Consider the following 27,452-nt stretch of genomic DNA (forward strand, 5'->3'; position numbering starts at 1 on the left):
ATGCACTCAGGCTGAGAAATATATGTCTGGGGCCACATGCCTTCATACTGCCCCATGAGCCGAGTGAAGAGAAATTGTTCGTGAAGCCAGGAAGCAAGATGGGCCTTCTCACTTCCAAAACTGGGCAAACTGAGGTCCAGAGGAAGAAGAGATGCCTATCTATGTGTCAGCAGAGCTAGGAGGGAAGTCATTAAATGCTTAGCCTAGGCCAGGCATGGTGGCTAACACCTGTAATCCCAGCACTTTGGGAGGCTGAGGCAGGCAGATCACCTGAGGTCAGGAGTTCAAGACCAGCCTGGCCCACATGGCAAAACCCCTTCTCTATTAAAAGTACAAAAAATTAGCTGGGCATGGTGGCTCACACCTGTAATCCCAGCTACTTGGGAGGCTGAGGTAGGAGAATCACTGGAACCCAGGAGGCAGAGGTTGCAGTGAGCTGAGATCGCACCACTGCACTTCAGACTAGGAGACAAAGCAAGTCTCTGTCTCAAAAAACAAAAAACAAAACAAAAATGCTTAGCCTAGAGCTGAATGGGAGGTCCTTCCAAAATCTCCCACCTGAGCTCTTCAGAAAGGGCCTGGAGTCCACAGTCCCTCCTGGTGCTGGGATCCAAATGTGCATTCATGCCAAGGTACCAGGAACCTAGCCTCATCTCAAAAGACGCTCCTTTTTGAGAATGCAGCAGCCAGCAGCCCCTTCCCTCCAAGAGTGTTTTCCACTAGGTTAGGAGCTGAGGGAGCCAGACGCAGGCCAGGCCCCATTCCAACGCAAGAAAAGCCCTCCAGACCAAGCCAGCTTGACTTTTCAACATTTTATTCTTATATTTGTACAGCTATATTTTACAACGCGGTAATGCAGTTTAGACACAGCCAAACCCTGTCTCCGGAGTAGTTATAACACAAGCATGACGCAGAATGGGATGAGACAAACATTCCCAAAGAGAGTTTAGTTAGTAACAACTTCAAGTCCCTGTGTCTGCCTACACTTCAAAAAGGGATGGCGCACGCTCGCCCATCATTGAAAACTTCCGTGAAAAAAGGCACCGTGAGGACACGTTGTACGGGTATATACAAACTGAAAACTAGAACAAAATTACACATTTTTCCTTCTGCAGATTTTTTTGTTCTTTTTGTTTTTTTAATACACACTTTGTAAATTGTAAACCTTCACTTGCAAAAAAATACAAATACACTGAGGCATTTTAGACAAAATATTTTCTTACTTATACAGATGCAATACTTAAAATATTCTCTTAAGTGCTCTTTCTCAATAAAGATTCTCAGATCCGTGTCTGCCTGCAGATACAAAATCGAGCCTTTAACGCAGTTTTATATTTTTAATATATCTTTTTTAGGTTTATATATATTTATTTTATATATATATATATTTATATATTTACAACTCTGCCATATATTCCTTCACCTTTGGTTAAAAAAATTAAAGCCCTCTCTTTGATAACATACTGAAGTCTTGTCTTTTAAAAGAATGCACATTTACATACAAAAGAAACATCTGTTCCCACAAAACATATACATTCCTCATTTTGCAGACTAAAGTCAAGTCAGAACTTTTGCATACTCCCCTGCTTTGACATATAAAATGATTTTGCTTTTTGCTGACATGGTTCACCTTACACATAGGAGAAGAAGCAATATGATTTTCTTAATGTTTTATGGCAGTGGGGGAGGGGGAGCTGCTGCGGCTCCCAGTCCCCCAGGCCCCGACCCCCACCACCCCCCACCCCCAGCTATGATTTGCACTAGTGGATGAAAGAGGCACTACATCATGGGATGAACATTGTAAAGTGTTACAGTATCCTTTGGGTAGATTCTGAGAAGGGGCTGGAGACGAAAGCATCAACACTCCATGCTTCAGCAGGCTTTGGGGAGCTCCGGAGGCAGGTCAGTGGCTGACACGCGGTATTGCACCTTGGTGTTGGTGATGGCGCCATGCTTCTGGCGCAAGTGAAGTCGCAGCTGACTTTTGTGACGGAAATGCAGGTTACACTTCTCACACTGCAGGGATATCAGAGGCAAACTGTTAGCTGTCATCAACCCAAGAAAGGTGTCATTGCTCAAAGACTCAGAAAGGAAGATTCTCCCTACGAGGGACTGGAGCAGCTCTTGCCTCTCCAAGGCCAGGTGAAGAACCCATATGCATCCGGGCTTCTGCCAACAGATAAGCTAGCGTTGTGCAAATGTCCGTTCCCTGCTTTCCCAAGTGTTGCTTCTGCCTCTCCCTTGCTAGAGACGTCCTTCCCTGCCTTAACCCCACAAGTTCAAGTCTTATCCAAAAGTGCAGTTAGATGCAAACTCCTCTAATTATTAAGGCATTTCTGAATCTCTCAAGGATGAAAATAATCCCCGTTTTCCTTTGAGCCTCTGTGAGATTTCTACCTTTACCACACATCCCTCCATTGCATGTATCCTTCTTCAGTGGGTAACAGTTTGAGGGCAGTGGCTTTTTTTTTATCTAAACTTTATAATCTTCCTAGGACCTAACAGAATATACCTCTTATTCAAATTATGCAATTAATCTGAACACATCCGGACAAATGGACTAGATCTGTCTGAATTCATGGAAATTCTGGAGTCTAGGGTAAATTTTTTTTAAATGCAGTTATATTCTTTCCTAGGGTATATATCTTAGATGAGCTAACTAAACATTAGCAAGTGGAGCCGTTTCTTGATTTAATTCAATGAATGGGTAATAAGCACTTTAGTTTAGATAAAAGTTACTTAAAAGTAAAATGGATGGCTAAATGTAATGGGGTAATCTGAATGAGATCTTGAATGAGAAAGGACATTCTTAGATAAAAACAAAGAAAATGTAAGTAAAGTATGAACTTTAGCTTATAATTATATATCAGTATTGGTTCATCAGTTGTGACAAATGTATGGAACTAACGTAAGATGTTAACAATAGGGTAAAATGGGTGCGTGTAGGAGCCCTCGGTACAATCTTTGCAACTTTTCTATAAATCTAAACCTATTCTAAAACAAAAAGGGTAATATGTTCAGATAGAGTACATGTATTCAATGAAAATGGAAATAGATGAAGACAAATAAAAAACGAGCAGGGCCATGTGTAAAATCTGTGGTCTTGGGAGGCACAGGGTCTACTGTATCTATGCCATTCACCGCTGTGTGTCCCCAGCATGTCATTTCTCTCTCTGGGCCTTGGATCTCCCTTCTGAATGGCCTGGGTCAATACAGGCTGAAAGTCATTCTCAACTCTGATATCCTATGCATCTAAAATTCTAACAAATCATTATAGCAGATATTTATTTTACTATTACTATGTGCATGTGCTATCCTCAACACTTTAATAATTAGTTAATACTACAACTCTGTGAAGTAGATACTATTATCAAACTCACTTTACAGATCAGGAAATTAAGGTACTAAGAGGATAACGAATTTGCCCAAACAGCAAGTAAGAAGATATTCACTCACAGCTTGATCAACAAGTGAACAAAAATAACCATGTTTTGCAGGTTAACCTCTGGTATGTAGGTTAACCACTCATTGATTACTTCTTGTTCCCATCACCACCTAGAAGGATGTCATCAACTCCTCAAAGCAACCATAGGCAAAACGTACACAGATGAGCCTGGCTGTGTTCCAATAACCTTTTACTTAGGGACAATGAAATTTAAATTTCATATAATTTGCATATGGCACAAAATATTCTTTCACTTTTTAATTGTAAAAACCATTCCTAGTTCATGGAATGTTCAAACATTGACACACAGGCTATAGCTGCCGAGACCCCACCCTAGAACACTCCAATCCCAGTGACCTATCATCCACAGTGTTGTGCTGCACGGCTGGCTGCCACCTCTTTCTTAAAATGACCTTCTCTATGTTTTTTTTTTAAATTTTTTCTTGTAACATCATAAATTCTTATAACATTCTTTTTGTTCTCCTCCTCCTAAGACTGTTCCTTCTCAAATCACTTAGCTCCTCTTAAATGTGCATCTAGCCCAGTATGGGGTGTCCAGTAGGCAATCAATAAGTATTTGTGAAATGAATGAATCTAGGTAGAGTGAATCAAGTCTATGTATCCACAGTCTAGATTCCTCTCCTAAGGCCCAGATCACCTAATCCAATACCCTCATTTTAAAGATGAGTCCCCTAAGGCTTGGGCCAAGGTCAAGCAGGGTGTCTGGCCATCGGGCCCAGATCTAGGTCTTCCAACCATTAGCGTAGTGGTTGCCCCACTGTGTGCTTGAGATGGGAGCAAACAGTTCCACTGCCTCCCTGCTCCACCTCCTTCCCCGTCCTCCATATCCCTGCAGGCCAGAGAGCGGCCCCAAGAGGCTTACGCACATGGTAAGGTTTCTCTCCTGTGTGGATTCGCAGGTGGCTCTTCAGAGTCTGAAGGTGCCGGAAACGGGTGCCACAGATTTCACAGGGATAGGGCTTCTCACCAGTGTGGATAAGCACGTGGGCACGGAGGTGAGCCACCTGAACGAAGAAGAAAGCATGAGAGGTCTTCTGGGGTGGGCTGCAGGCCTCTGGGCAGCCCCTCATCAGCACATAGTGACTGAGTGGGCCTTTCTCCAGGCCACTCTGCTCACCTGCACACGGGGACTGAGTGGGCCTTTCACCAGGCCACTCTGCTCACCTGCACACGGGGACTGAGTGGGCCTTTCTCCAGGCCACTCTGCTCACCTGCACAAATCTGGCTCCACAGGTTTCGCATTTGTAGGGCTTCTCTCCAGAGTGAATTCGAGTGTGGGTTTTCAAGTTGGCTGGCCGGTTGAACTGGGCCCCACAGATGTTACAACGATAGGGTTTCTCACCTATCACCAAGAAAAAGGGAAAAAGAAAAGCCATATTCAATAAGGAAGGTCTCTGCAGTCCCTGGCTCCTGGATTTCTAAGCAGCCTGCTCCTCCATGAGGCCACTTGTGTTTTCCTTTCCCTTAGGGAATATCAGAGAGAGAATCCAGGGGCCTGCCCCCACACCTGCCAGCCCTCTCTCACACACACACCTGCATACTTTGCAGGGGACCAGGGCCAAGAAACAAGTGGTGGCATGGAGTAGCAACAATGCCAGGTGTGGGATAGGAAAGGGGGAGATTCCAGGAAGCCTGGGCTTTAGAACCAGCTTTGTCATTAGGATTACCTGCCTATGGAACCTGGACAAGTCACTCTCCTTCTCTGGGCCTCAGTTTCCCTCTCTGGAACCTGAGGGGCTACTTCAGATTACCTGGGAAGGTTCATCTAGCTTTTCCCTTGGATAAGACAGATTCACTCATCAACTCATTCACCAGGGAGACACAATCAGGCTGCTCTAGTTTCTCTCTTTTAGAACAAACATATTTTTCCACTTGTGGCAACTACAGCTGGACTCCATTTGCAAGAGGGGTGGGGCTTGGGTCTGAGTAGATGCTCAGGCAGAGGAAACCAATAGAATGGCTGAACCTTCCTTCATGGAAAGTTTCTGGGATAATAGGGCCATTTACAGTACTAACAGAGTAGATTTTAAACAACAATCAGGTCATGAGAAGCTACCTGGTAAAGGAATGTGAGTTGATAAGGAACAAGTCATTGAAGCAAATCAACAGGCTTTTTTTTCTGGCTTTACAAAAATTGAATCTATTTGTCTTTCCCAGACTTAGTCTCTTCACCTGTACAGTGGGATTAACACTTCTGACCCCAGCAAAGGCAGAAAAGCAGGATAGAGCATCTCAGAGGAAAGACAAAGGATACAGGGAGTGGATGAGTCAAGTCACTAAGCAAAGACAAGACAGGGTTAGGCCCCTCGTTCAGGCCAGGATGGGGCCTGCCTCCTGCCTTGCCCCACCAGGTCTCCAGGCTCCACACAGCTTTCTCTAGGATCCTCTCCCTGTCCTTCCCCAATAATTGTGGAGAGTTCGGGTCGTGTGGGGCAGGGCCATACCGGTATGGACGGTCTTGTGGCTGGCGAGGTTGCCCTTGTAGCGGAAGGAGGCCTGGCAGCGGTCACACTTGTAGGGTTTGTCACTGTGGGTCTGCAGCGTGTGCCTCTTGAGTGAGGCCTCCTCAGAGAAGCGGCAGTCACACTCATTGCAGAAGAAGGCCCCGTTCTCTGTTGGAGGGTGGTATGGGGACACCAAAGTCAGCACGAGGAAGGGAGGTAGGGCTCTAAGGCCGCTCTCCTCTGTAGCTGCCCCCTGTGCCAAACTGAACCCTCAGTCCCTCACTCACCCACCCAACATTCATGGGAGCTCAGAGCAAAGGATCTGTGGGGACTTTATTTTTCTTAGCATTTAGAGTCTTAGCCATAGAGAAGGGAGAAAGGAGATGGACTGAATTAAGGTACAGAAGGGAAGCTCAAACAAATAGGTGCTCAGAGGGCCTGTGCCAGTTTGAGGAAAGCTCAACAGTGATTTTCTTTCCCCAAGAGCTCTGAGAATTATTTTTAAAAATAAGTTTACAGTTTTATTTACATTTATACACAGAAGCCCTAGGGCAAGACCCTTTACCCTCTGAGCCTCTCTCTGTATCTCTGTCTTCAAAGTCAGATAATAAATCCCTGTCCTGCCTACCTCACAGGAGGATATTATATTACACAAAATGAAACACAAAGCATTCCAGGAATGTAAGATATAGGTCAAATTCAATTCTACTTTGAGGTCACTGAAGGAGGAATTAATGATGAACACTCTGTGGTCACCCTTGCACCTATTTGGATCTCATGTCTCCAAATCCTCCTGTGAGATTGGGAGACCAAAGCTGATGGTGGAAGTGGGAACACAGGCCCAGAGAAAAAGAACTGGAGTGCAGAGCAAAGGCAAACTAGCCAGGGGGCAGGAGGGGAGAGTCCTCGCTCTCCCATCTATGGGTCCATGACCTGTGGCAAATCTCTTGGTGTAAGCAGCTGATTTATTTTTTAATTTGTTGTAACAATTTGAAAATGACAAGTCACGGTGATTTAACCCTCATTAGGTACTACTGGGCTCTATTACTGTAGCCAGAGCTGGGTGAAGAATTAGACTTTTTTGTCTGGCAAAAACTGGGAATGCCAACCACCGACTACCCAGAAACTCCAATTTAATAATTCTCTTCAACTCTTTTAACTCGACTAATATTACTGAGTTCCTACTCCATGCTAGGGACTTACTACTACCTATGGGGGACACAAGAATGAATAAGGTCAGATGCTTCTCCTTACAGAATGTACAGCCTGGCAGAGAATAACATGAACACAGGTCAGTCCTAGTCATTTTGGTATTGAGGAACGGAGAAGGCTCTGGGAGGTACAGCCAGCCCCACAAGCTACTTTTGCTGGCGTGAAGCTAAAAAGACTGTATGGTAAGTCTTGATTACCCCAGATCAACTCTAAAACCCCATCCCTTGCTTTGGTTAGCCCAGTTCCCTAAGAAGCGAAGTGTGGGATGAACAGCTGGTGACTTGGAGGGCCAGGGGACTTCCAATTGAGGACTGCTCCAATCAGAGACAACAGCATAAGTAAAATGGAGCACAAAACCTATGGAGCAGAGGGGCCTTCCTTCTCCCTGACAAGAGGAGGGAGGGAAAGGGACTCACCACAGCTGGAATCTGAGTACTCAGACTGGGTCTCTCCCATCTCCTCAGGAAACGTGGGGCCAGCGGTGTGGAGGCACATCTCTGCATGCTGTGGGGACTGAGAGCCGCAGGATGTGCACTTCGGGGGGTGCATGTAGAGTGGTGAGTGGCTCTCGCTGCTGCTGCGGGGAGAGCCCGTCATGGACCTATGGGCAGAAGTAAAGACAGTCTCAGCACCTGGGGCAGGGCCTCAAGACCACCCTCTCCTCCTCCTCCCAGAGCTGGGCTGCCCACTCAGGCTCTGAGACCCCAGAGTTGTCCTCAAGTTTATCTCAAACAGCATCTGCGGAAAGGTCACCGACCAGGGTCAAACTGAGCCAGAGCTTCCCCGCAGCCCACAATCTCTCTCAGTCCAAGGGTAGTAGGATGGTCCCCTGCCTCATCAAGACCACAGGAAGTGCCTGTGGGATTTACAGAATGCTATTCTGCCCCAGAAGGGAATTATCTCTCTTGCTATGAAAAAATATACACTACTTAAGTGTAATATACTTCCTTACTTAGACTAACTCAATCTATAGGCACTGATTCCACACCTCTAATAGGCTCAGCAATTCGGGCAAGAAAAGAAGAAACCCCTGCATCCATCAGAAGAAATGACATGGAACCTTGCCCAGGTAACCCCTGACCTCAGACCCAGACAGTCTCTGAAATCACCTGTTAACGATGTTATTGAGCCGGCTGGCTTGTGGGATGGTGGAGTCCTCCCCGCTGGCACTGAGCTTGGTTGGGGACTGGAGGTCAAGGTTCTCAGGCTCCATGGGTGGCTGGCAGGCAGGTGGGGCAGTGTAGGCTCGTGGGGAAAGGCGGCCCAGCTCAGCCTGCTCAGGCCCCTCTGGTTTGGCATTCTGGTTGAGGCTGTTGAGCACGATGAACTTGTATTTCTTCCAGTTGCAGGCTTTGGGGTCAGTGGGGCTCTTGGCTGGAGGGGAGCCAGAGGCCTGGAGGATGCAGGCATTCTTACTGCTGCAGGACTCTGTGGGTGAGTTGGGCTGGCAGTCAGATTTCTGGGGGCTCTGTGGACTAACCAGACCCTTCCGGTTCAGGGGTGCATTGGGGGGCTCGAAATGAAGGGCAATCTCATCTTCTGAGGAGGGTCTCTCTTCTTCTTTGCTGGCCTTGTCACAAGGGAAGTAGGGCGCATTTCGGGCTGAGGGGGCAGCAGGCTTGAGGCCCTCAGCCACACTGTAGTGCATATCACTTCGTGCCTCTTCTGGGACTGTTTCCTTGGGTGAATAGATATTGCTGTGACACACATTGGGGGACACCTCCAAAGTCGGCCGGCTGTACTCACCAGGGACTGGCCTGGCACTATCACATGGGAGGGCCCGCTCCTTGGGGAAGGGGTTGGCCACAGGCATCCGGACATCCCGAAACTCCTCATCGGAGAAGAGGAGGCTGCTGACAGGGAGGTGGCTGTACATGGAATAAGAGGCTGGCGGTGTGGACAGGCCACTGTACAGGCTGGGGGCAAAGGCTCTGCTCTCACACCCAGGGGCGCTCCTCAGTGGCAGGTTGTTCTCCACCACCTCACGACCCCGATAGGCCATGATGTCTTGCGGCATCAGCATCCGGCTGTTGAGGAACTCTTCACGAGGGGGCTTGATGGTAGGAACCATCTCTGCTTCACTGTGAAAGAAAAAAAGATGAAAGACACCAGCCCCAAATCAGAACTGTTAAATAGATGACCTTCCAGTGACACTTATATAACCACATCTGTGTTTGAATTAGCTAGACATAGGTGACGTGGCTCTGGAGCAGGGAAATACAATTACAACGCATTTATGCTAGAAGCCTGGATATCCAGCCTGCAATTGGGAAGACTGAGGCCCAGAGAAGGGAAGTGAGTTACCGGCATGATCTGTGCCTGATTAGACATAATCTTGTATGTTCAAGGCACATATCTATGCATGTGTGTGAATCTATAGCTCTTCTGATGTTATACAATTTTATAGCTCACATAAAACTTTCAAAGCCCTTATCTCATTTCACCCATGCAAAATCCTGAAAGGAAGGAAAGGTGGTTATTATTATCTCCATTTTACACATAGGGAAACAGGAAAAGAATTTATACAATGTTGGTATGACACTTTTGGAGGATCATACACAAACGAGTAACCTACTGAAGAAAAAACTTGTCCCAGATGCTGATCAAAGTTTACATAGAGAACAGGCAGCAAATGCCCATGTGTGAATCCCTGGCCTAGAGCAGCCAGACCTGGTTTGCAAACCTAGCTGTGCCACTTAGCAGCTAGGTGACATGGAGCAAGTTACTCCGCCATTCTAAGCACAAGGTCTGAGCCACTGAAAGTACTTGTAAATGACAGCAATGATGATCTTGCCACCATCATCACCCACAGGAGACAAAGAACTCTAGCTGTATATACCTGAAGGAACATCATGTGGGTGAAATAAATAGGCAAGCTCACTATGATCACAGTTAACAGAGCTAGAACCCATAAGAAGGTTAAAGAGAAGCCAAAAAGAGAAGCTTTCTAACTGTCCAAGGTATGCTGTGTGGTTCTGGGAACACTGAGTTCCTGGCTCCTGGAGGTTTTCAAACACAGCCTGGAAAACCCTTCTGTTTGAGCGAGGATGCAATCACCCTAGCATGGCTGGATCAAATGGTTCTAAAGAAGTTAAGCTCTGAGTCTCTGTTCCACTTAGTGAAGCTCTTCACTTCTTTGGATCTCAAGTTCCTCAAGGTCATGTCTTATCACCCCTCAGGTAGGAGATTAAACTCAGTGAACTCAATTCAATTCAATAAATGTCCTGCCTAGTAGGAGCAGCGTGACATAAAAAGTGAGTAAGATAGCCCCTATAACCTTGAGCAGCCCACAGTCTGGTAGGGAACTAAGGCACATATGTAAATAGTTATAATAGAAGTCTAAAGGAGAACTAAAATACATACGCGAATATTAAAACAGATGGGAAGTTTAAAGCACAGGCAAAATGCTTCACAACACAGAGGAAGAGCTGAGGGAGGAAAAGTGTTCATCAGAAAAACTTCCATGGAAGAGCTGGCATCCAAGATTGGCCTTGCAGGATGGGTGGGAGGAGAGGGTATACTAAGTGAATGGAAGAAAGCAAGATGCGGTAATGCATAGGACATATCTGTATAGCCACAGGAGTTAAGTCTGCCTGGGACACAAGAGTTAAGAAGAGCAGAAGTGTGCAACGAGAGTGGAAATGTGGGTTGCAGCATATCATAGAGGAGTGTTTTTTTCTGTATGCATGAATTATCAAAGGTTTCTGATCCAGGACTATCTCTTCCATCTCCGAGGCTTCCACCCGGGTAGCAACTCACCTGGCCTTGATAAACTTCCGGCAAGTGTCCACAACATGCTCCATCTGCAGGTACATAGCTGTGGCCATCACAGCCATGATGTTGCCCTCCCGCAAATTGAGCCGAGATGTGTACATAAAGTCCAGGAGGATGCAGAACCCCTCAGGGTTGATCTCAGGATCTAGATTGATCACACTAAGGTTGCATTTCAACTGGTCTGTAAAGATGCTATAGAACAGGCCACTGTAAAACAAACAAATGTCCCACTATAGTAGACATATAGAATCTGTGATCCCTTACAGTCAGCACTGATACTCAGCCCCTTCCCCCTGGGCCTACCTCCAGAACTTCTATGGTAATTAATAATAGCTGCTATTTATGGAGAGCTTACCAAATGTCAGAGAGTCATTAAGCACCTTACATACATTATCCTTTGCTCCTTACAACCCTGCAAGGTAGGTACTATCATTCTCTGCCTTTACAAATAGGGGAACTAAGATCAGAGGGGTTAAGTGAATATTCTTAAAGTCACAGGGCCTGTTTTCCTTTTAGTCTTAACTGTACGGATTACCAGAGTTAAATTTAGCCCCCATTTGCAGTAACTATTCTTAGTCTGTCTTTGGCATAAGCATTCCCTCTTGTTCCATTGCATTTATACTTATTTTTAAAATTCTATCTTTTTTTAGAATTTGGGTATAAATGACAAATAAATAAAAATATGCCTACATCTATACTCTACTGCTTTTATCAAAGTCCATAGATTAACAGAGGGTCTGTTATTCCTAGAAGACCCAAGTCAAACCCCAAGCAATGCCTCCATAGATTAACAGAGGGTCTGTTGTTCCTAGAAGACCCAAGTCAAACCCCAAGCAATGCCTCCAGGTGCCATGCTGTCTGGTGGTGGAACGAGTACTCAATTGTAAAGAAGAATTCTGGGCTATCTTCTTGATTCTTGATTCTACGTTTTCTGAGTGGGTTGCCAGAAGTGAGCCAGACTTCCACCAAGTAGCTATGCAACTTTGGGTAAGATATTTAGCTTCTCTGCGTCTTGCTTTACTCATCTTCAAAGTAGGAGGAACAATCATGTCTACTTTACAGTGTTGTGGCAAGAATGAAAATGTAAAGGATATAGAATGATGCCTGGAATATAGTAAGCAGTCACTAAACATTATCTATTATTTTTATATCTCTATAAGCCTCTGTTATTTCCACTATTAAAAATCAGCTGCTTAGAGTAGATGTTGGATAAGTTTTCAAATAGCAATAGAGATCCCTGATTCTATGTCATTTAACCTCCCTGTGCTTTCCTTTTACCATTTACAAAATGAAGGCAATAATGCAATGCATAACACTGAAGGCTACTAAAAAGATCCCAGGGAGATGATATCATATAATATAAAATAGCTTTGAAAACTCGAAATACTTGATAAACATGAAGAATCAGCTAGTTCATTCTCACCAACTCTTACACATACTCTGAACACCCATGGAAATTCAGTTGTAGCATAAAATAAATACACTTACAGCATAAAAGAGCAAAATATTTCAAATTAACTTGCTTAAGCTACTTAAAGACAAAGAGAGTTCATCAGAAACCTTTTGTCATTTTTTCACTGGTTAACTGAAGTTATTCTCCATGTCTGCCCCAAACACATCCTTTCTTGGGGCAATATATAATTTTTCTCCCTCTATGCCCACAGAACATGACTCTTTCTTTTCTAAAAGTGCATTCATCCATTCATTCATTCATTCACTTGGGAACCTACTCTGCCAGGCCATGGTGCTGAGATCTGGAGACAAAGCGAGACGTCATCCCAGATGCAGTAAAAGGCCCACATGTTCTGCCTTGCTTGGCTGCCAGCACCATCACCCCACTTTGACTCACCCACCCTTTCCTTTCAGATCCCTCACCTGCAGGCCATGAGGACCGTTTTATGGGCTCTAAACTGCTCACGGCTCACAACAATGACAACATCAGTCAAGATGTCTCGACTCCGGAGACGATTAAGGTTGAGAAGAACATCACTGGCATGGCGGGTGAACTGGATACAGCTGTCAGCCGGTGAGGCCATTTTGTCTTCACTTGAAAAAAGAGGCCAAAATCCTGTTAGTCCTCCAGAACCTGTTTCCTGCTTGCCATGGGTATCAGAGCAGGTGGCTCAGCCTGCTAAGGTACAGAATGCAACTCAGGTCCCTTGTGTTTGATCTTTGAACAATTCATAGCCCAACTCTGGCCATTATTCTTCATAGTTTTAAAATGGGGAGAATAACTTTTATCCAACAAGTTGGGATAGAAAGCCCTTTAGGGGAAAAGCAAAGGGAATGAATATTTGTTGAGTGTTTTTCCCACATACCAAATACTCTGCCAAGCACTGAGAGGCAGTGAGTATGTTGCAATGGAGAGACACCGTGTTTTTTTGTTTTTGTTTTTGTTTTTTGAGACAGAGTCTCACACTGTCACCCAGGCTGAAGTGCAATAGCGCAATCTCAGCTCACTGCGACCTCCATCTTCCTGGGTTCAAGTGATTCTCCTGCCTCAGTCTCCTGAGTAGCTGGGATTACAGGTGCCCGCCACCACGCCCAGCTAATTTTTTTTGTATTTTTAGTAGAGATAGTGTTTCACTATGTTGGCCAGGCTGGGTCTCAAACTCCTGACCTCGTGATCCGCCCAACTTGGCCTCCCAAAGTGCTGGGATTACAGGCATGAGCCACCGCACCCGGTCGAGACACTGTGTTTTAAGATTATCAGATTAGACTTGCCTTTTGCTAGCTGTGGGACTTTAAGCAGGTTGTTTACTGGTTTTGGGCTTTGGTTTCCCCAAATGGAAGTAGTAATACCTATGTTGTTATAAAAGAAATACATTCCTCGTTCATAGGAGGTTCTCAAAACTCACAGCTATTCTCATAAGTATCATATTTCATCATCTCAGTCACCATTGGTCTCTCTCTACTGTTAGGCTTTGGAGTTGCCTGACTTTTGTACCTCGAGGAGCTAGCATATTGTTGGTGCACAGTAGCTGGCTAAATTAGTTTGTACAAAGAAAGAGTAAAAGAATGATTGACCATGCAAGTGTTAAGACAGTCTAATACAGAGGTGAAGGATGAGGACTAGGAGTGATATAGAGGGAACTGGTTATCCTTGTCTCATATAATGAACAGTGGCAAAGTTCACAGAAACATATGTATTGGCAAATTCAAAAGAAACAGTTTGTCCCAACATTTTAAAGCATATAATTTTATTTACTTACCCAATGCCTTGCTTCACAGTCCAAAATTTTGCTCAAAACCTACAGAGAAGAGAAGAAAGCAAACAGAAATTGATTTAACGAATGTAAGATTGTCCACTATAGTCTTATTTTAGGACATACACATTTAGTTTTGCTTTGATAGTTGCAGCTTGCCAGCTGGTGTGGTTTTACCACAAGCTAACAAACATTTTCCAGCTCTGCTCTTACGGAAACAACAGGCACCCGAAGCTATGAGATAATAATATTTTTATCCTGAGTACTGGGAGTACAATTGCATACATTAATTAGTTATACATACATACATACATGTATTTCCTTCTTCAAAGAAAATATTTATACCATCCAAAGGCCACTAGAGTTTACAGGAAAGAAAAAATAAGAAAAATGGTTCTGTCAACATTAACAATAACGATCCGTCCGTGGCCTAAAACCACTGGACGTCATTCAAAACCTGCTAAAATATTATCTTTCAAGTCTTAGAATGATCCGCAAGGACGATAGGGCCAATATCTTTATCCTTATTTCACTGGCAATGAAACTGAGACTTAGGGGTTCAAGAGGCTTGCTCAAGACAAATGCTAGGCAGTATTTCCTGCCCATGTGAAACATTAAGACTGAATATAGACTCTGCAGAACACAGCCTGAGATGTCATGTCTACGTATTCCTCGAAAACCTTTGTCTTCTTTTTCAAAGTGTTCTCTCCCTTCCCTACTGGGTCTAAGACCAGACAGAATGCTATTGCTTCTAAGTTTGTGCTTCTCCCTGCTGGTAAAAGACTTAACTATGTGATTTAGCTGAGAACTGGCCAGGGAGCACTAAACCTTAAAGAGACTTAATGAAATATGTACCTCCTTCCAAACCGGCTTCTCTAAAACAAAATCATTAAAAGCACAGGTGTAAGACCCTCATTTATGATCAAATGTGGGCTGCAAAACAAAAAATATTTGAACTGTCTTCCCCGCTTAAAAAAAAAAAAAAAAGCAGAACCTTTTAGAGCTATTTTCTGGGTAAAGGGGCCTGAGGCCAACAAGGTCATGTTGGGCCATGTACATGGTTGGTGACCCGGCCCTAGGTCTTCTGGCTCAAATTCCTGTCCCCTTTCCAAATCAGCCTACGTGCTGTAGAACATGCAAGACAGCACCCTGATGTGGGTGAATCTCATTTTTAAGTTACTTCCCCCACACAAACACTTTGCCCCATTCCAGGCTGCTGAGTCTTACCAAATGAGCACTCTAAAATGAGAGGTTTCCTTGAGTCTGTAACCAAACACTCTGATATTTCTCTGTGGTCCCAAGTGCCAGTCACTCAATCCCATCGGCTCCAAGGTTAGTGTGTGCATGTGAGCGAGTGGGGACTTGAGGGAAGGAAGTGGGGAAGGGAGAAGACAGAAAAAGACAAAAGAACCTATCTCCTCCTCTCCCCAGCCCAACTCGAGATAGGCAAAGAGAGATAGACTAACTTGGTCTTTATCAAACTTCAAGGATTTTCTCCTTTGCAAAAGAAAGCTGAAGACACATGGGAGGTTTACTTATAAACTTTCCTCTCTTCCCTCATGGAAGGGATCCTCAAACACTTCTGGAATAACTAGGCTGTTCTTTAACCAGCTTCAACCACCAGCTCACTTGTGGATTTCCAGTCGCAGGCTTCTGGAACCACAGGAAGCCCAGATTTGCCATTTCACCATGACAAGTGGCAATGACTCACTCCAGATGCGGATTGAAATAAACAAACAAATTCCCCTGTGTCCACTGTCAGCTAGGCCTTGGGCTTTTCACTGTAAGCCTCTGCCTGGCCAAAAACAAATGTACATACACGAGGCGCAGGTCCTTCTCAAGTTCACTCCTTTGTAAGCCAACTCTTCTTAAGAACCAGCCCCCCCAACTCCTGAGTGTGTGGGTTGAGTGTGGGCAATGTTGTCACCACCCCCACCCCAAATGCTGCAGGTGTGGAAGCACCACCAGCATTTGGTTTGTTTTTTTACAGAGCTCTTAGTCTTTCCCCACCCCCTCACGATTGCATCTTATCCTCATAACAGCCCTGCTTTATTAGGGAGGGAACTGAGGCTCCAGGTGAGAAGCCTTGCCCAAAATCTCAAAGCCAGTTTCCAGCAAGTTCTGGACATGCCGCGTCTCCTAGATTCAGCCATTCCACCAATGCCACACACAAGACTACCCACAAAAACAATCTCCAAGGAGCAGGGCTGTCAATGAGAAACTGACAACTGCTGGCTGCCCCCAGACCTGGACTTCCCATCCCAATCTCCCCGCACCCACGCTGGGTCAGTAACCACCACGGGAGAGTCAAATGTTTTCTCTTCCCTTCCTCCCTTTAGCTCTTTTGGCGCTTTCCTTGTGCATAGCCAACTAGGCTCCTTGAGAAGACAGATCCTTTAAAAGAGCTTTCCATTGAAGAAGAAAACAGGAACCAAAAAAAAAAAGCAAAGAGAGAGAGAAGACAGCAGAAACGACAGAGAGAGAGAGAAAAAAAAAAAAATGAGAGAAGAGCGAGAGGCGAGGTTAAGAGCCAGAGAGCGAGCCAATACAAAAGACCCCATCCTTTTCCTCCCTCCTCCCCTGGGCTGACACCGGGAAGCCCCATTTTCTCGCTCACACATAAGAGCACAAACACTAGCCCTGCGCGCCGGGGCAAGCCTAGGCAGACTTCGCTACCCCACCCCGACGACTCCGTACCTGTCTTCCAGGGACTGCCCGCCCCTGGGCGATCCACCTCGAAGCCCCCCGCAAGGCGCGACGGAGGCTTTGTGGTTATGACCGTGGCGGCCCTTAATTTAGTTACATTCAAATAAAACTTTTCGTGCACCTCGGTAGCTAACATTGTGTGTATGCCTTTTTTTTTTTTTTTTTTTTTCCTGTTACGCCGTCAAGGCAGCAGGCAATGAGAGGAATGACACAGCCCTCTCATTCCCGGAACGTAGTCAATCTCGGCTCTGCGGATTTCACAGAACACACTTTGCCTATCGCCGGCTCCAACAAGAAGTAACTTTCCAGGAAGCTGCCGGGCCCCAGCAGCCGCCAGGATCGCTGCCTGCGCTGCGCTGGCCGCCGGGGATTCACCCGGGGAGGCGGGGCCGCTGGGGAAGGCTCGCGGGGAATACAGCACACTTTCCCCTAAATCCCTCGTCCGCGCCGAGTGCAGGGCTCTCAGAGTTCACCTAGTCCAACCTCTCACCCACAACAGTTTATAAACGGGGAAGGTCAGACAAGTTAGTAGCAGAGCTGGGTCTAGAACCCAGGAGTTCGAATACAATCCGAGGCCCATATCGAGACTAAGTTGTCCGATTCCGAAGTTTATTTGCTTTTTTCCCTCTTTTTGCCTTCCATTCTCCCTCACCCCCGTTCTTTTAGGGGAATGTTTGGGCGAGACTTCAAGGTAAAAAAGATCGAGTCCCTAGGGGCTGAGGGTCTCCATCATAGGCGCCCCAGGCAAGGCTGGAGAAAAACTAAACAGAAAGCCCCTTCCGCCTACGTTGGCAAGAACGGGAACCCAGCTCCACTTGGTTTCCGCCCAAAGTCTTTAGAATAGGAGCTGCCAAGCCGTAAGGATTTCCGAATCCGATTTCCCCGAAACCGTAGAGACACAGCTTGGACTCTGCAAAGGCCGGGGCCCCGACCCCTGCGCGCGCACTGGCACTCTCCAAAGTTGCCTCGCCTTCCTGTGGCCCTCCCGGGAATTATAACCCCCGGGTGCCATGTCCTAATTTGGTCTCGGTAGCAGGCTCCGGGGTGCGCTTTCGGGGGCCAGGGGACAGCGAAAGACTCAGCCACAAAGGCCGCAGTCTGGTCCTAAAACTAGCCAGTGGCGTCACACTGCGCCGCTCATCCCCTCTGCGGCAAGCGGAAGGGTCAGAGTCGGTCTGCAAAGACGGCGCCTTTGGCCTCAAAATCCTACACTGAGGCTTTCTCACCCCTTCGCCCGGTGGGATAAAGGTGAAAGAGACGGTTGGGATTTAATAGGGGGTAGGGATGAGAATCTGGGAAGTTAAAATTAAGTAAGTGCATTTATTGGAAATTAGGAGTCCCGTGGTTCCGGGAGCTCAAACCTAATGGTGTTTTTACCGCTGCCTAACACTAGAGAGAGCCCTCCATCAAGGTTTGAAACCGTCAACCCCTTTCTCGCCCCTCCCCTCCTTCCCATTGACCTAGTTTGGCCAGAGCCTCCCGATTTGGAGAATGCCTTCCGCCCTTCCCCCCTCCTCTCTAGCCAGGCCGGCTGTTGGATTATTGGTAATCTAATAACTCCAATAACCCGCTGAAAAATCCAAAGGGAAATCTGAAAGTGTAAAGCACTGTTTAGGGACAAGGACAAGGAATTTTAATAAGGCTGGAACTGCCGTAGTGAACACCGCATCAGGGGCCCTGCCGTGGGGCTCCCGGTCTCAGCAGTGTTTCAGCCAACTAGCTGCACGGCTGCAGTCACCACCGTGATCCGGCGGCAGGGGGTGAGGTCAGATCGCAGAGCTGTTTTTATTCTTGGGGGAAAACACTCATCGTCCTCTTGGCTAGGGAATGGGAGGGTGCAGGAGACGACAGTGAATAAAAGCGAATTTGATAACTCGATGGCCTCGGCAGCCGCTTTGGATAACCGAGGTGTTCGGGGACATTATGTCCTGACTTTCATTTCTATCACGTTTCCTGCCAACAGCGCTCTTGCAAGCCTGCAAGCTTCTAGGAAATGCAATAAAACAGAGGGATGTGTTTTATCATCAAGATCTGAAGAGGAGTTGCAGAAGGGACGTTCCCATACGCTCAGCGCGAGACAGCCTTCCAGAAGGGCCCGAAGACAATGCCAGCAAATCGCGTCCCGGAGCAGAGATCCCTCGGCCGTCCTGGCTGGACTGGGCTCAGCCTTTGCAAAAAGGCTGGCGGGGGAGGGGAGAAGCATGATCTCCTCAAGCAAACAATGCCTTTAAAAATCCGATCTGGAAAGAAGTCAGCCAAGGTCCTTATTCACGTTAATGAAGATGGAAGGCACTAACTGTCCTTGGAAAGCGATGAGTCAAACTTGACCGCGCTTCAAACTCGTTCCCAGATTCGTTTCCAGTCCGAACAGAGGCGCGTTTCTCCGACGCGGCCTCCGACGGCTCCCGCAGTGGGAGAGGCCGAACTCGATCCCCGCGGACCCGGGCGGGGGAGACGGCGCTGTCTCCCGCTGCAGAGCGCGCCTGCTGCCGCTAGGGGCCGCCAGCATGCGGACGCGCGTTTGCCATCTTAAGTCACGAGCTCGGAGAAAGAAAACTTTACGGAGGAACTGTTGTGGCACAAATTCTGGCCTATCCACATGACCCCCACCCCCTCACACACACACACACGGTTTCTCGCCAGGCTACTATGCAGAGGATGTTAGGAAGGGGAAGAGAGCGATTTCAGAATCGAGGCTCGCCCTGCAAGTCTTTGGTCCAGGCCTTAACCCCCCTCTTAACACGCAAACCCCCAAGCTCTGAGACCCACACCCTTCAGCACCACCTAGGCTTTTCCTGTCTATTACCGAAAATCTTAGGCCATATTTTCTTTTAAAAAAAAAAAAATCCTCCAAGACTGCTGGGGAGCGGTTTCCAATGAACACTGGCAACAAAGGTGGCCTAAGAGGTTAAACTTATAGTTCTGACAGCCGCTCCTTTCTCATAAATACTTCAAAGGAGCTGAGATAAACCCGCCTTTGACTTTCAGTCACTGACATGAAATTCAGAAGCTTAAAATCTGGTCCTGGTTAAGTCACTAAGTCACCACAAACAAGCCTCCTCGTCGGGCCTGTTTCCTCAACTGTAAAACAGAGTTGTACGTCCCAAAGCCCCTGAGCTCCTAGATGGCATCCTTCCACTACCGACTTCCCCTAAGAAGGGCCACAGGGACAGGAAGATGGTGTGTTCGAAGCGGGTTATTTGTGGTTTCTCTTGGTGGAAATAGATGCTCATCGCTGAGTGATATGCAAGCAGCGAGGCCTTTCTGATTTTCATCCCTCTTGTCAAAACTTTGGAGGTTGTATGCCGTCCCCATTGGAGGGTGCCCTCCTTCTGTCAGTCCTAGCATCTGGTCAGGGTACCGCCGCCCGGGAAGGCGGAACGGCGAGCCCACCGCCCATGACCGCGAACTCGATCTCAGCCCACCGCTAGGTGGCAGGCCAGCCCGTCCGAGAATAGCCGCGCGGCCGCAGCTTCCACACAGATCTCTACCCGCCCCTCTTTATTTTCTGTCTGGTGGGGGCGAGGGTTGGGGGTGTGATTGCCTCTAAAAGCAAAGCTAGAAAACATTTAATTTAGTGGATGTAATTCCGTTCTTCCCGATGCTCCCGCCTCTAGCAACCACAACGCGGTATCTGGAGCTGGTTTCATGTATCATGAGTTGATTCCCCCCCCCCCCCAGCCTCCGAAAAGCTTTATGTACTGGGAAGGGAAAGAAGGTGCACTGGTCTTCAAAAGGCAGAATGGCACTCGACGGTATTGGCAGAGATTCTTGCCAAACACTGGTCATCCAGCAAAGAAAGTCGGGAATAAACTCCTGATCTTCTCGGAGGAAAGGGGCGCTGGGGGCCGAGTGCTGGATCCCACTCAGGCTCACTGAGCCTGGCAAAGCGGGGGAGTGGGGAGTCGGGTATGGTCTTTTGGTGAAGTTGTGGGTCTCGGAGTGGACATCGGGAGGGTTGGGAGGAGCCGTTCCTGGTTTCCATTGGGGCAAAGAGAAACCAGCCAGTTCTACCACTACGCTGCACCCTCGCTGTGCTCGCGGCGGCAGCGGCGGTCCTACTTGTTGCGCAGTGCTGGAAACCGGCACGCGCCATTCGATGTTGACTCACAGAGGGCTACAGACCAGCCTACCATTGCTCCACGCCATCCACAAACCTCCTCAACACACCCCCTACACATACGTCCTGCCACCGCCGGCAAAACTACAGCATTTCCAACCACTATGGTGTTTTACACCAAAACATCCCTCACTATCTCAGTATCAGACAGGCAGCAGAATTAAGATGCCCTGAGAAGTCAATCCAAGGGGAAGGCCGGGCTACCTCCGCCTGGAGAACTCTTCTACTTAAAATCAAGCAGGCACCCTCCCCTCACCAAAAAAAATATATATATATATTAGAACCACGTTGCCTATTATAACACCATCCTAGTTGGAAAGCAACATTTTTCTTCCCTACTTGATAAACTTCAAAGTCCTTTTTATCCGTTAGTTTTATCTCCTCTATTTTTTTTTTAAATCTCTGGGGGAAAAAATGTTTCATAAGTTCACTTCCCAATATTTTTCAAAAATTGACTTTTGCCAATAGTTTCACCCACCGAGGGGTGGCGCTGCTGCACCGCCTCCTCTAAATCTCTTAAGTTTTTCACAACAAAGTGGGTTGAGTGTCATTACCCTGTAGGGGATAGAGGGAAGGAAGGGTTTTGACATCTAGCCATGGCTACCATTTACTCAACCAATAACTGGAACTCTTCAAGGGCTCAGCAAACGACAACTTAAGAATTTAGAGTCCCATCCCTATCCACCAAACCCAGAATAAGTTAGTCTTTTCAAGAAAGCCTTGGTATAAAACTCTTCAAAACTGAAAAGAAGAGGAAAGGGGCAATTGGAGAATTCCCACTTTTTCTGGCTGTCTCCTTCAAGTCACCTAGTTTTTATGAACAGCATCTAGCCTTACTGTCACTATCAACAGACCCTTAAAACTAGCCAATGCTTCTGCCTCTAGTATTGGAAAGTCTTCCAAATAGGATACTGGAAACTTCTATTTATAAGCTTGGGGTGGCGGGCGGGGTGGGGAGGTGGAGAGAGAGTTCCCATCTACAGGTTTCTATTTTGGCCTGAAGACTCAACTGCAGTCATTAGAGTAAGGGAATGCCCATCTCCTGGTACTTGTTCGCCATTTCCTCCTCCCCCAGAGACAAATATCTTTTCGTCTTTTTAAAAAAAGTATATATTTTAGAGCAAGAATGTGATTTCATCTCTCTCCTTTGAGCTCATGTTTGCTACCTCCAGGAATAGCGTGTGGACTAGGGCCAGATGAACTTCAACTTGGGCTGCAGATTTACGAGGTTCTGTTCTAGTGCCAAAGGCTCTTGGTAGTAAATAGTGAGCAAAATAGATACCTGTCTCCTGATGGATCTTGCCGCCCCCTCTTTTTTTTTTTTAAGTTATTTATTAAAACCACACACACCTTGCAAAGAAAAAGGGAAACTGGCAGTCTCTGTAGAGGAAGCCGGTGGCATCGCTCAGAGCCACAAACTGTATTTCTAAACAGCCCTTTCCCTGGTTCCCTCTCTCCTGCCCCACTTTTTTTTTAAATCCAGACTGTAAAAAACACATCTACTGACACTCACTTTACTTTAAAAAAAGAAGAGAAAAAGTAAAGCGTTACAAGACTTTCCTCCTGGAAACTATAAACTGATTGAAAAAAAAATCCATAAAAGATTAAATCCTGGCGGGTTGTGGGGTGGCGGGGGCCGGCGGTGGGTGGGGAGTGGAGATTGGCTCTTTGAGGTGGTCAGGGGCCCTGTAACAGCTTGGGACTTTCAGCACCTGGTTTGGGGTCATTTATCTGCTCAACTGTCAGGACCCCCTACCCCCAAACCCCAGCCACCAACTCAACCATCGTAGGAGAGAACACAACACAGAGGGTCTTTTTTCATTTTTTTAAAAAATCGGTTTGGTTGCGTTTTTGTTTTCCATGGGGGAGCTTTAAAACTCATTATTGCAACACTAGTTCCATTTTTCGCCAGGGTTCCAATAACACGGCGTCATAAAGGCAACGCAACCCACAGTTCTCAAGACATTTACCACGGTCACTACATCCGGCAGCGGGGTGGCCCCTAGCTCCTGCTGCCCCCCCGCCCTTTCTCCTCGCCCGCCCCCGGAGCTCAGCCGATTTCTGAGGCTCCAACTCTACCCTCTCCCTCCCCGGGCCGCCGCCGCCGCGCCTTCCCCCATTCTTACTCCCTCGAGGAGAGCCACAGGTTGCAAATCCAACCAACCTCGCAATCTATTTTTGCAAAATCACTCACAAAGATCTCCCTTTCGCGCCCGCGCCCGCTCCTCCCGCGCCGGCTCCCCTCAGCCACAGCCACAAAGTGCCCTTCTCTCCTCCTGGGTCTTGCACATAAGGAACGCGGGCTGGGGCTCTGTTCGTCCTTCTCCTCGCCCAAGGTAAGGATCTCGGGAATCTGAAGCCTGGCGTCCACTACGCTCAGGCCCGCAGTTCCCTTTTTACAGACCTTGCACCATGGGAAAAAATAAAATAAAATTTAGGAAAGGGAGGCAACAGCCATTGGGAGCCAACACAGAGTCACGCAGCGCCCAAAATACAAACACCGCAGCGGCCAGAAATCCCGCCACCTTTCTCGTTCTCCCAGGCTGTCCTGCCGAGGTTCCCTGAGTCCCCCCGCACACTGAAAGGCATCGCAGGTGCAGTGCGCACCCCTTTCCCACCCACCCCAAGAAGCCCTGTCCCGCCATCAGTCAGTCTCCTCGGGATGAGCAGGGAGAGCGCGCGGAGGTTCCCGACTCCCTCGACTACAACCAAGAAAGAATAATTTTCAAAGTGTTCAACATCCCCGCCCCCAAGCTCCCCAAAACACAGGGGCAGGGGACACCAAAACACTCGGCTCTCGTTAGGAAGATCACGGCTCTGAAAGGAAATAGTAGACACGATACTTCATCTCATCTGGATTTATGACCAAAAAAACAAAAACAAAAACCCAAGGAGTTCGCTTGCATTTTTTCCTTCCAAATCTCGGTTCGGCTCGAAGGCAGGGAATCTAAAAGACCGAGGCCGATGGAAGAGAGCCAGCGGGGCGAGCGAGCGGGCAGCCTCCCTTTTTGCCTCCCGGAGTTACCCAGAAGGACAGGGGAAGGGAAGCAAGAAGAGGCGAGGAAAAAGAGGAGGGAGGGAAGGGGAGGCCAGGAGCGACGGAGCAAGGAAAGCAGTTTGCAAGCGAGAAAAGAGGGAAAAAACACAGCCGCACGAATCCAGAGAGATCACAAGCCGTACGCAAGCAGCAGCAAGAAAGAGCGAGAGCGCCAGCGCGCGTCCTCTCCGCGGTCTGGGGCCAGACAGCCCCCAGACTAGCCCGAATCACCCCCCAAGCACTGTCTCGTCCTCTCTGCTCCGGCCGCCCCCTAATTCCCCTCCTTCCTCTCCTCCACCTCCTTTCCAAAAACCAAAACAACACAAGGGAGGGTGGCAACAGCCTCCCCAAACCGGCCGATTCACTCAAAGACAACAATAATAATAATAAATACATAACAATCTATATCCTAGAGTGGGAGAGACGTGGGACTAATCTTCGGCATTTATTTTAACACCTGACAGCTAGAATAAATAAATATATACATTTATATCAATAGATACACATAGAAAACTTGGAGCCAAAGCATTTGGCAAGAGCGGAAAAAAAAAGAATTAAAAGGTAAAATAATGATCATGAGCAGCGGCGGCGGCAGCGGCACCAGCGGCAACAGCGGCGGCGGCGGCAGTAGCAGCAGCAGCGGCGGCAGCAACAGCAATAATCACCTGGTGTCCGGCCTTTCCTAGAAACTTCTTGCATCACCACTTCTAAGAACCCCAGTTCTAAGAATCAACAGAGCTCAATTCTCGGAATTTGAGCTTCGGACTTTACCACTGCTACGTGGCAGGGGAGGACTTGGTGTCAGCTCGCCGAGATTTTTACCGCCCCTGGCCAATCAAAAGCCCTCAAAGCCACAAGATTTTTTCACTGGCCGGCATATTTCGAGGTCCTCATAAGCAGAGCGTCTCGAATTTGGAGGTTCCGGTTCAAGGCTCAAGGGGCCTGAAGGTGGCTCTCCCTCCCCGGGCCCATGACGATGGTATGGCCTGCTCCGCCACCGTCACGTGGGCTCCTCCTCTGTGACGTCGGCGCCTTCGCTGTAGCAAAGCTCGGCCTCTGGAATTCTGAGAACTAATTTGCTATTCGGTGACATAAGAGGGGGAGTGAGCTTTGCTTTCCCGGGGTCTGGGGCTAATTCCTCCTTTCTTACCCATAAACTCAGCAGATCGAGCTAAATGCACAAAAGGGAGCGAGAGGTTTGAACCACTGGGAAAAGTATGTTATATATAGTAGGGTTAGAGAGGCGAGTAAGAGAAAAAAAATAATAAACACCACAGCTCTTTCCAACTAGAATATTAGGCACCACGAGAAAAATATTTGCCAAGCAGTTTTCGGTGGGTTCATTTGCTTTATTTTTATTTAGGACAGGGGTTTTTGCTGTTGTTCTGGGTTTTTTTTCTTTCTGGTGTGGTGGCTTGGGATTTTTGGTTTCTGTATTTTGATGGTTTATGGATTTTTGCTTCTGATTTTTTGCCTTTTGCAAGTTTGTGGTGTTACGTAAATCACAGGATCGGCATCGGTTGGATTTTTTTGTACGTGCCTTTCTTTCCCTATCTAATCCCTCAAGCGTTTTAAAGATGTATTATTTCAATACTAATACTATTGAAAGAAGCTTAAATTTTTGGCCATATGTAACAATCCCAGCCCCCACTTTTTTTTTTTTTTTTCCTTTGGTGCAATTTTCTTTTTCCCCTTGGACTTTTGCTGAAGTGTGTCTCTCCTGCACTTGAGAGAAATGTTCAAAGGATTTGTTTTGGTTTGGTTTGTTTCTTTCCAGGACAGCAAGTGGTGGGTTTAATCTGTTATTGTTGACTCTTAGGAAATTTCTTGTTGCAAGAAACGTGTGTGGGGGGGGGAGGGTGGAGGTGGGGGGTGGTATGTGTGTGTTTTCTACAAAATTCTGTGAGCCAAATACCTGTTTGTGTTTTGTTTTCTCTTAAGGTCTTGAGATTTTTTTTTTCGAGGCTTGTTTCAAGGTCGTTGTAAAAAAATCTCTTCAGTCTGTGTTTAAGAGATCAGCCGGAGGGAATTCTAAAGGCCTGCCGTGCCAGTATCACAGATACTGCCTGTATTTAGAACAGACTGCCACAACTACAACGCACTACACGCAGCACAGTCTTCTTAGCTTTGAAGCTGAGTTGGGGGGCGGGGTGGGGGGGGAGAGAAGAAGGGGAAAATCTTTCCTTCTCTTTTTCTCTATTACTTTCTTTTTAAAGGCAATTGCAGTGCAGAATCATTTCATTGTGGGTCCTAGTTTGTTTGTTCAGAGCTGCTAGTTTCCTTATTTAAATGTTGGTTCGGGTTTTTTCCCCTCCTACTCATCCCTGAATAAGGGAGACTCTTGTTTCTTTTATGTCTCTCTCTTAAAAGAAGGGTGTGAGGGGAAAATAATATTTCAGATTCCTCAAGAATTAGCCCAAAATGTTTGGACCAGAAGCAGCTTTCAAAGGTCAGGCTGTTCTGAGCCTTGGCTATGAGAGTCCTTCAAGCGACTTATTAAATTACAGATGAATTCTTAAAGGTTCCACAAAATCTCGTCACTTGTTAATTTCTAATAAAGATATGTCTAAAATAATCTACCTATCTCAACCCAAAATTTGGGTTTATAATGGAGGAATGATCAGAGTTGTGAAAGATTGCTGTTTGCTGGGATATTTGGAAAATCTGTTTCATTGACAGTCCCGTAAGAAGTTCCATCTATCACTGAAAATGTTGTTGGCAATGCACCCCCCTACCCCACAACACACACACATTTTTAAAGGCTGTATTTTAGGTTTTAAAATCCAGAAAAGTGCAAAGAGGTTGATTATTTTCCACAAGGGCTGGAGCTTAGGAAATGTGCGTTAAAGTGTCTGTCCCTGTGAAATCTGAATATTTTAATACTTATTGACAGATGGATTACTGCAGTCTCTGCAGAAAAGCCTGTCTTGTGAAGGGTTTTTGAAAAATATACATAGGCCTAATCCTGTCACTGTTGTTGAAATGTACGTTTTACCCCCAAAGGCACATGATATTGTCAAGTTCAGATTTATTCTGCCAGAAGGCAGACTATCTGCTTTTTCATTTGAGTCCCCTTCCTTCTCATTTTCAAAGAAATTAAAATGAATCCCACTGGATGCAAAATGACACCCCGATTTTGTGGAAGGGATTTTCTTTGTGTGTTTATATGTGTGATAATTTTTTCTTTTATGAGCGATTGGCACTTTAGGATTTCTCAAACGTATCTATATGGTTTGGAATGTGAATTGTATGGTTCTGCCCTGCTATTGGTCCTTCAAAAGATTATTTTTATGATTTTTGGTCACTTTTTTCTTTGTCAAAACTGCTATTCAGCCTCATCCACCGCCCCCCCCAACCTGAAACACAGCTTGTCCCTCCTGTGTTCCCTTTGCCACTCCACTCTTAGCCCCATGGGGGCGCTGCAGAGCAAAGGGAAATCTGCTCTCTAAGGCAGTAGTAGAACTAGCCAGAGTGGGGGCTGGGAAGG

At 46.8% G+C, this 27,452-nt stretch overlaps 1 protein-coding gene across 6 annotated transcripts; it reads right to left on the reverse strand.

Annotated features, from left to right (window-relative positions):
* Nucleotides 1-797: 797 nt before the first annotated feature.
* BCL6 (BCL6 transcription repressor) lies at nt 798-27,078 on the reverse strand. 6 transcript variants are annotated; one of them, XM_054550500.2, is made up of 10 exons: nt 24,631-27,078; nt 14,109-14,147; nt 12,772-13,027; nt 10,882-11,103; nt 8,232-9,203; nt 7,539-7,723; nt 5,911-6,078; nt 4,678-4,808; nt 4,333-4,470; nt 798-2,016 (listed from the first exon to the last, which is right to left on the reverse strand). In XM_054550500.2, exons 3-10 carry the CDS (start codon nt 12,930-12,932, stop codon nt 1,873-1,875), a joined length of 2,121 nt encoding a protein of 706 aa, XP_054406475.2. In that variant the 5' UTR covers nt 12,933-13,027; nt 14,109-14,147; nt 24,631-27,078; the 3' UTR covers nt 798-1,872.
* Nucleotides 27,079-27,452: the final 374 nt, after the last annotated feature.

This window comes from Pongo abelii, chromosome 2 (genome assembly GCF_028885655.2).
Source record: "Pongo abelii isolate AG06213 chromosome 2, NHGRI_mPonAbe1-v2.0_pri, whole genome shotgun sequence".
NCBI classification, from domain to species: Eukaryota; Metazoa; Chordata; class Mammalia; order Primates; family Hominidae; genus Pongo; species Pongo abelii.

Coding starts and splice junctions, on each gene's coding strand:
- BCL6 (XM_054550500.2), bottom strand. CDS start 12,932: ATGGCCTCACCGGCTGACAGCTGTATCCAGTTCACCCGCCATGCCAGT. Junction 4,809..5,910: donor CCACAAGACCGTCCATACCG/GTATGGCCCTGC, acceptor TCTTGGTGATAG/GTGAGAAACCCTATCGTTGT. Junction 4,471..4,677: donor GTGGAGCCAGATTTGTGCAG/GTGAGCAGAGTG, acceptor TTCTTCGTTCAG/GTGGCTCACCTCCGTGCCCA.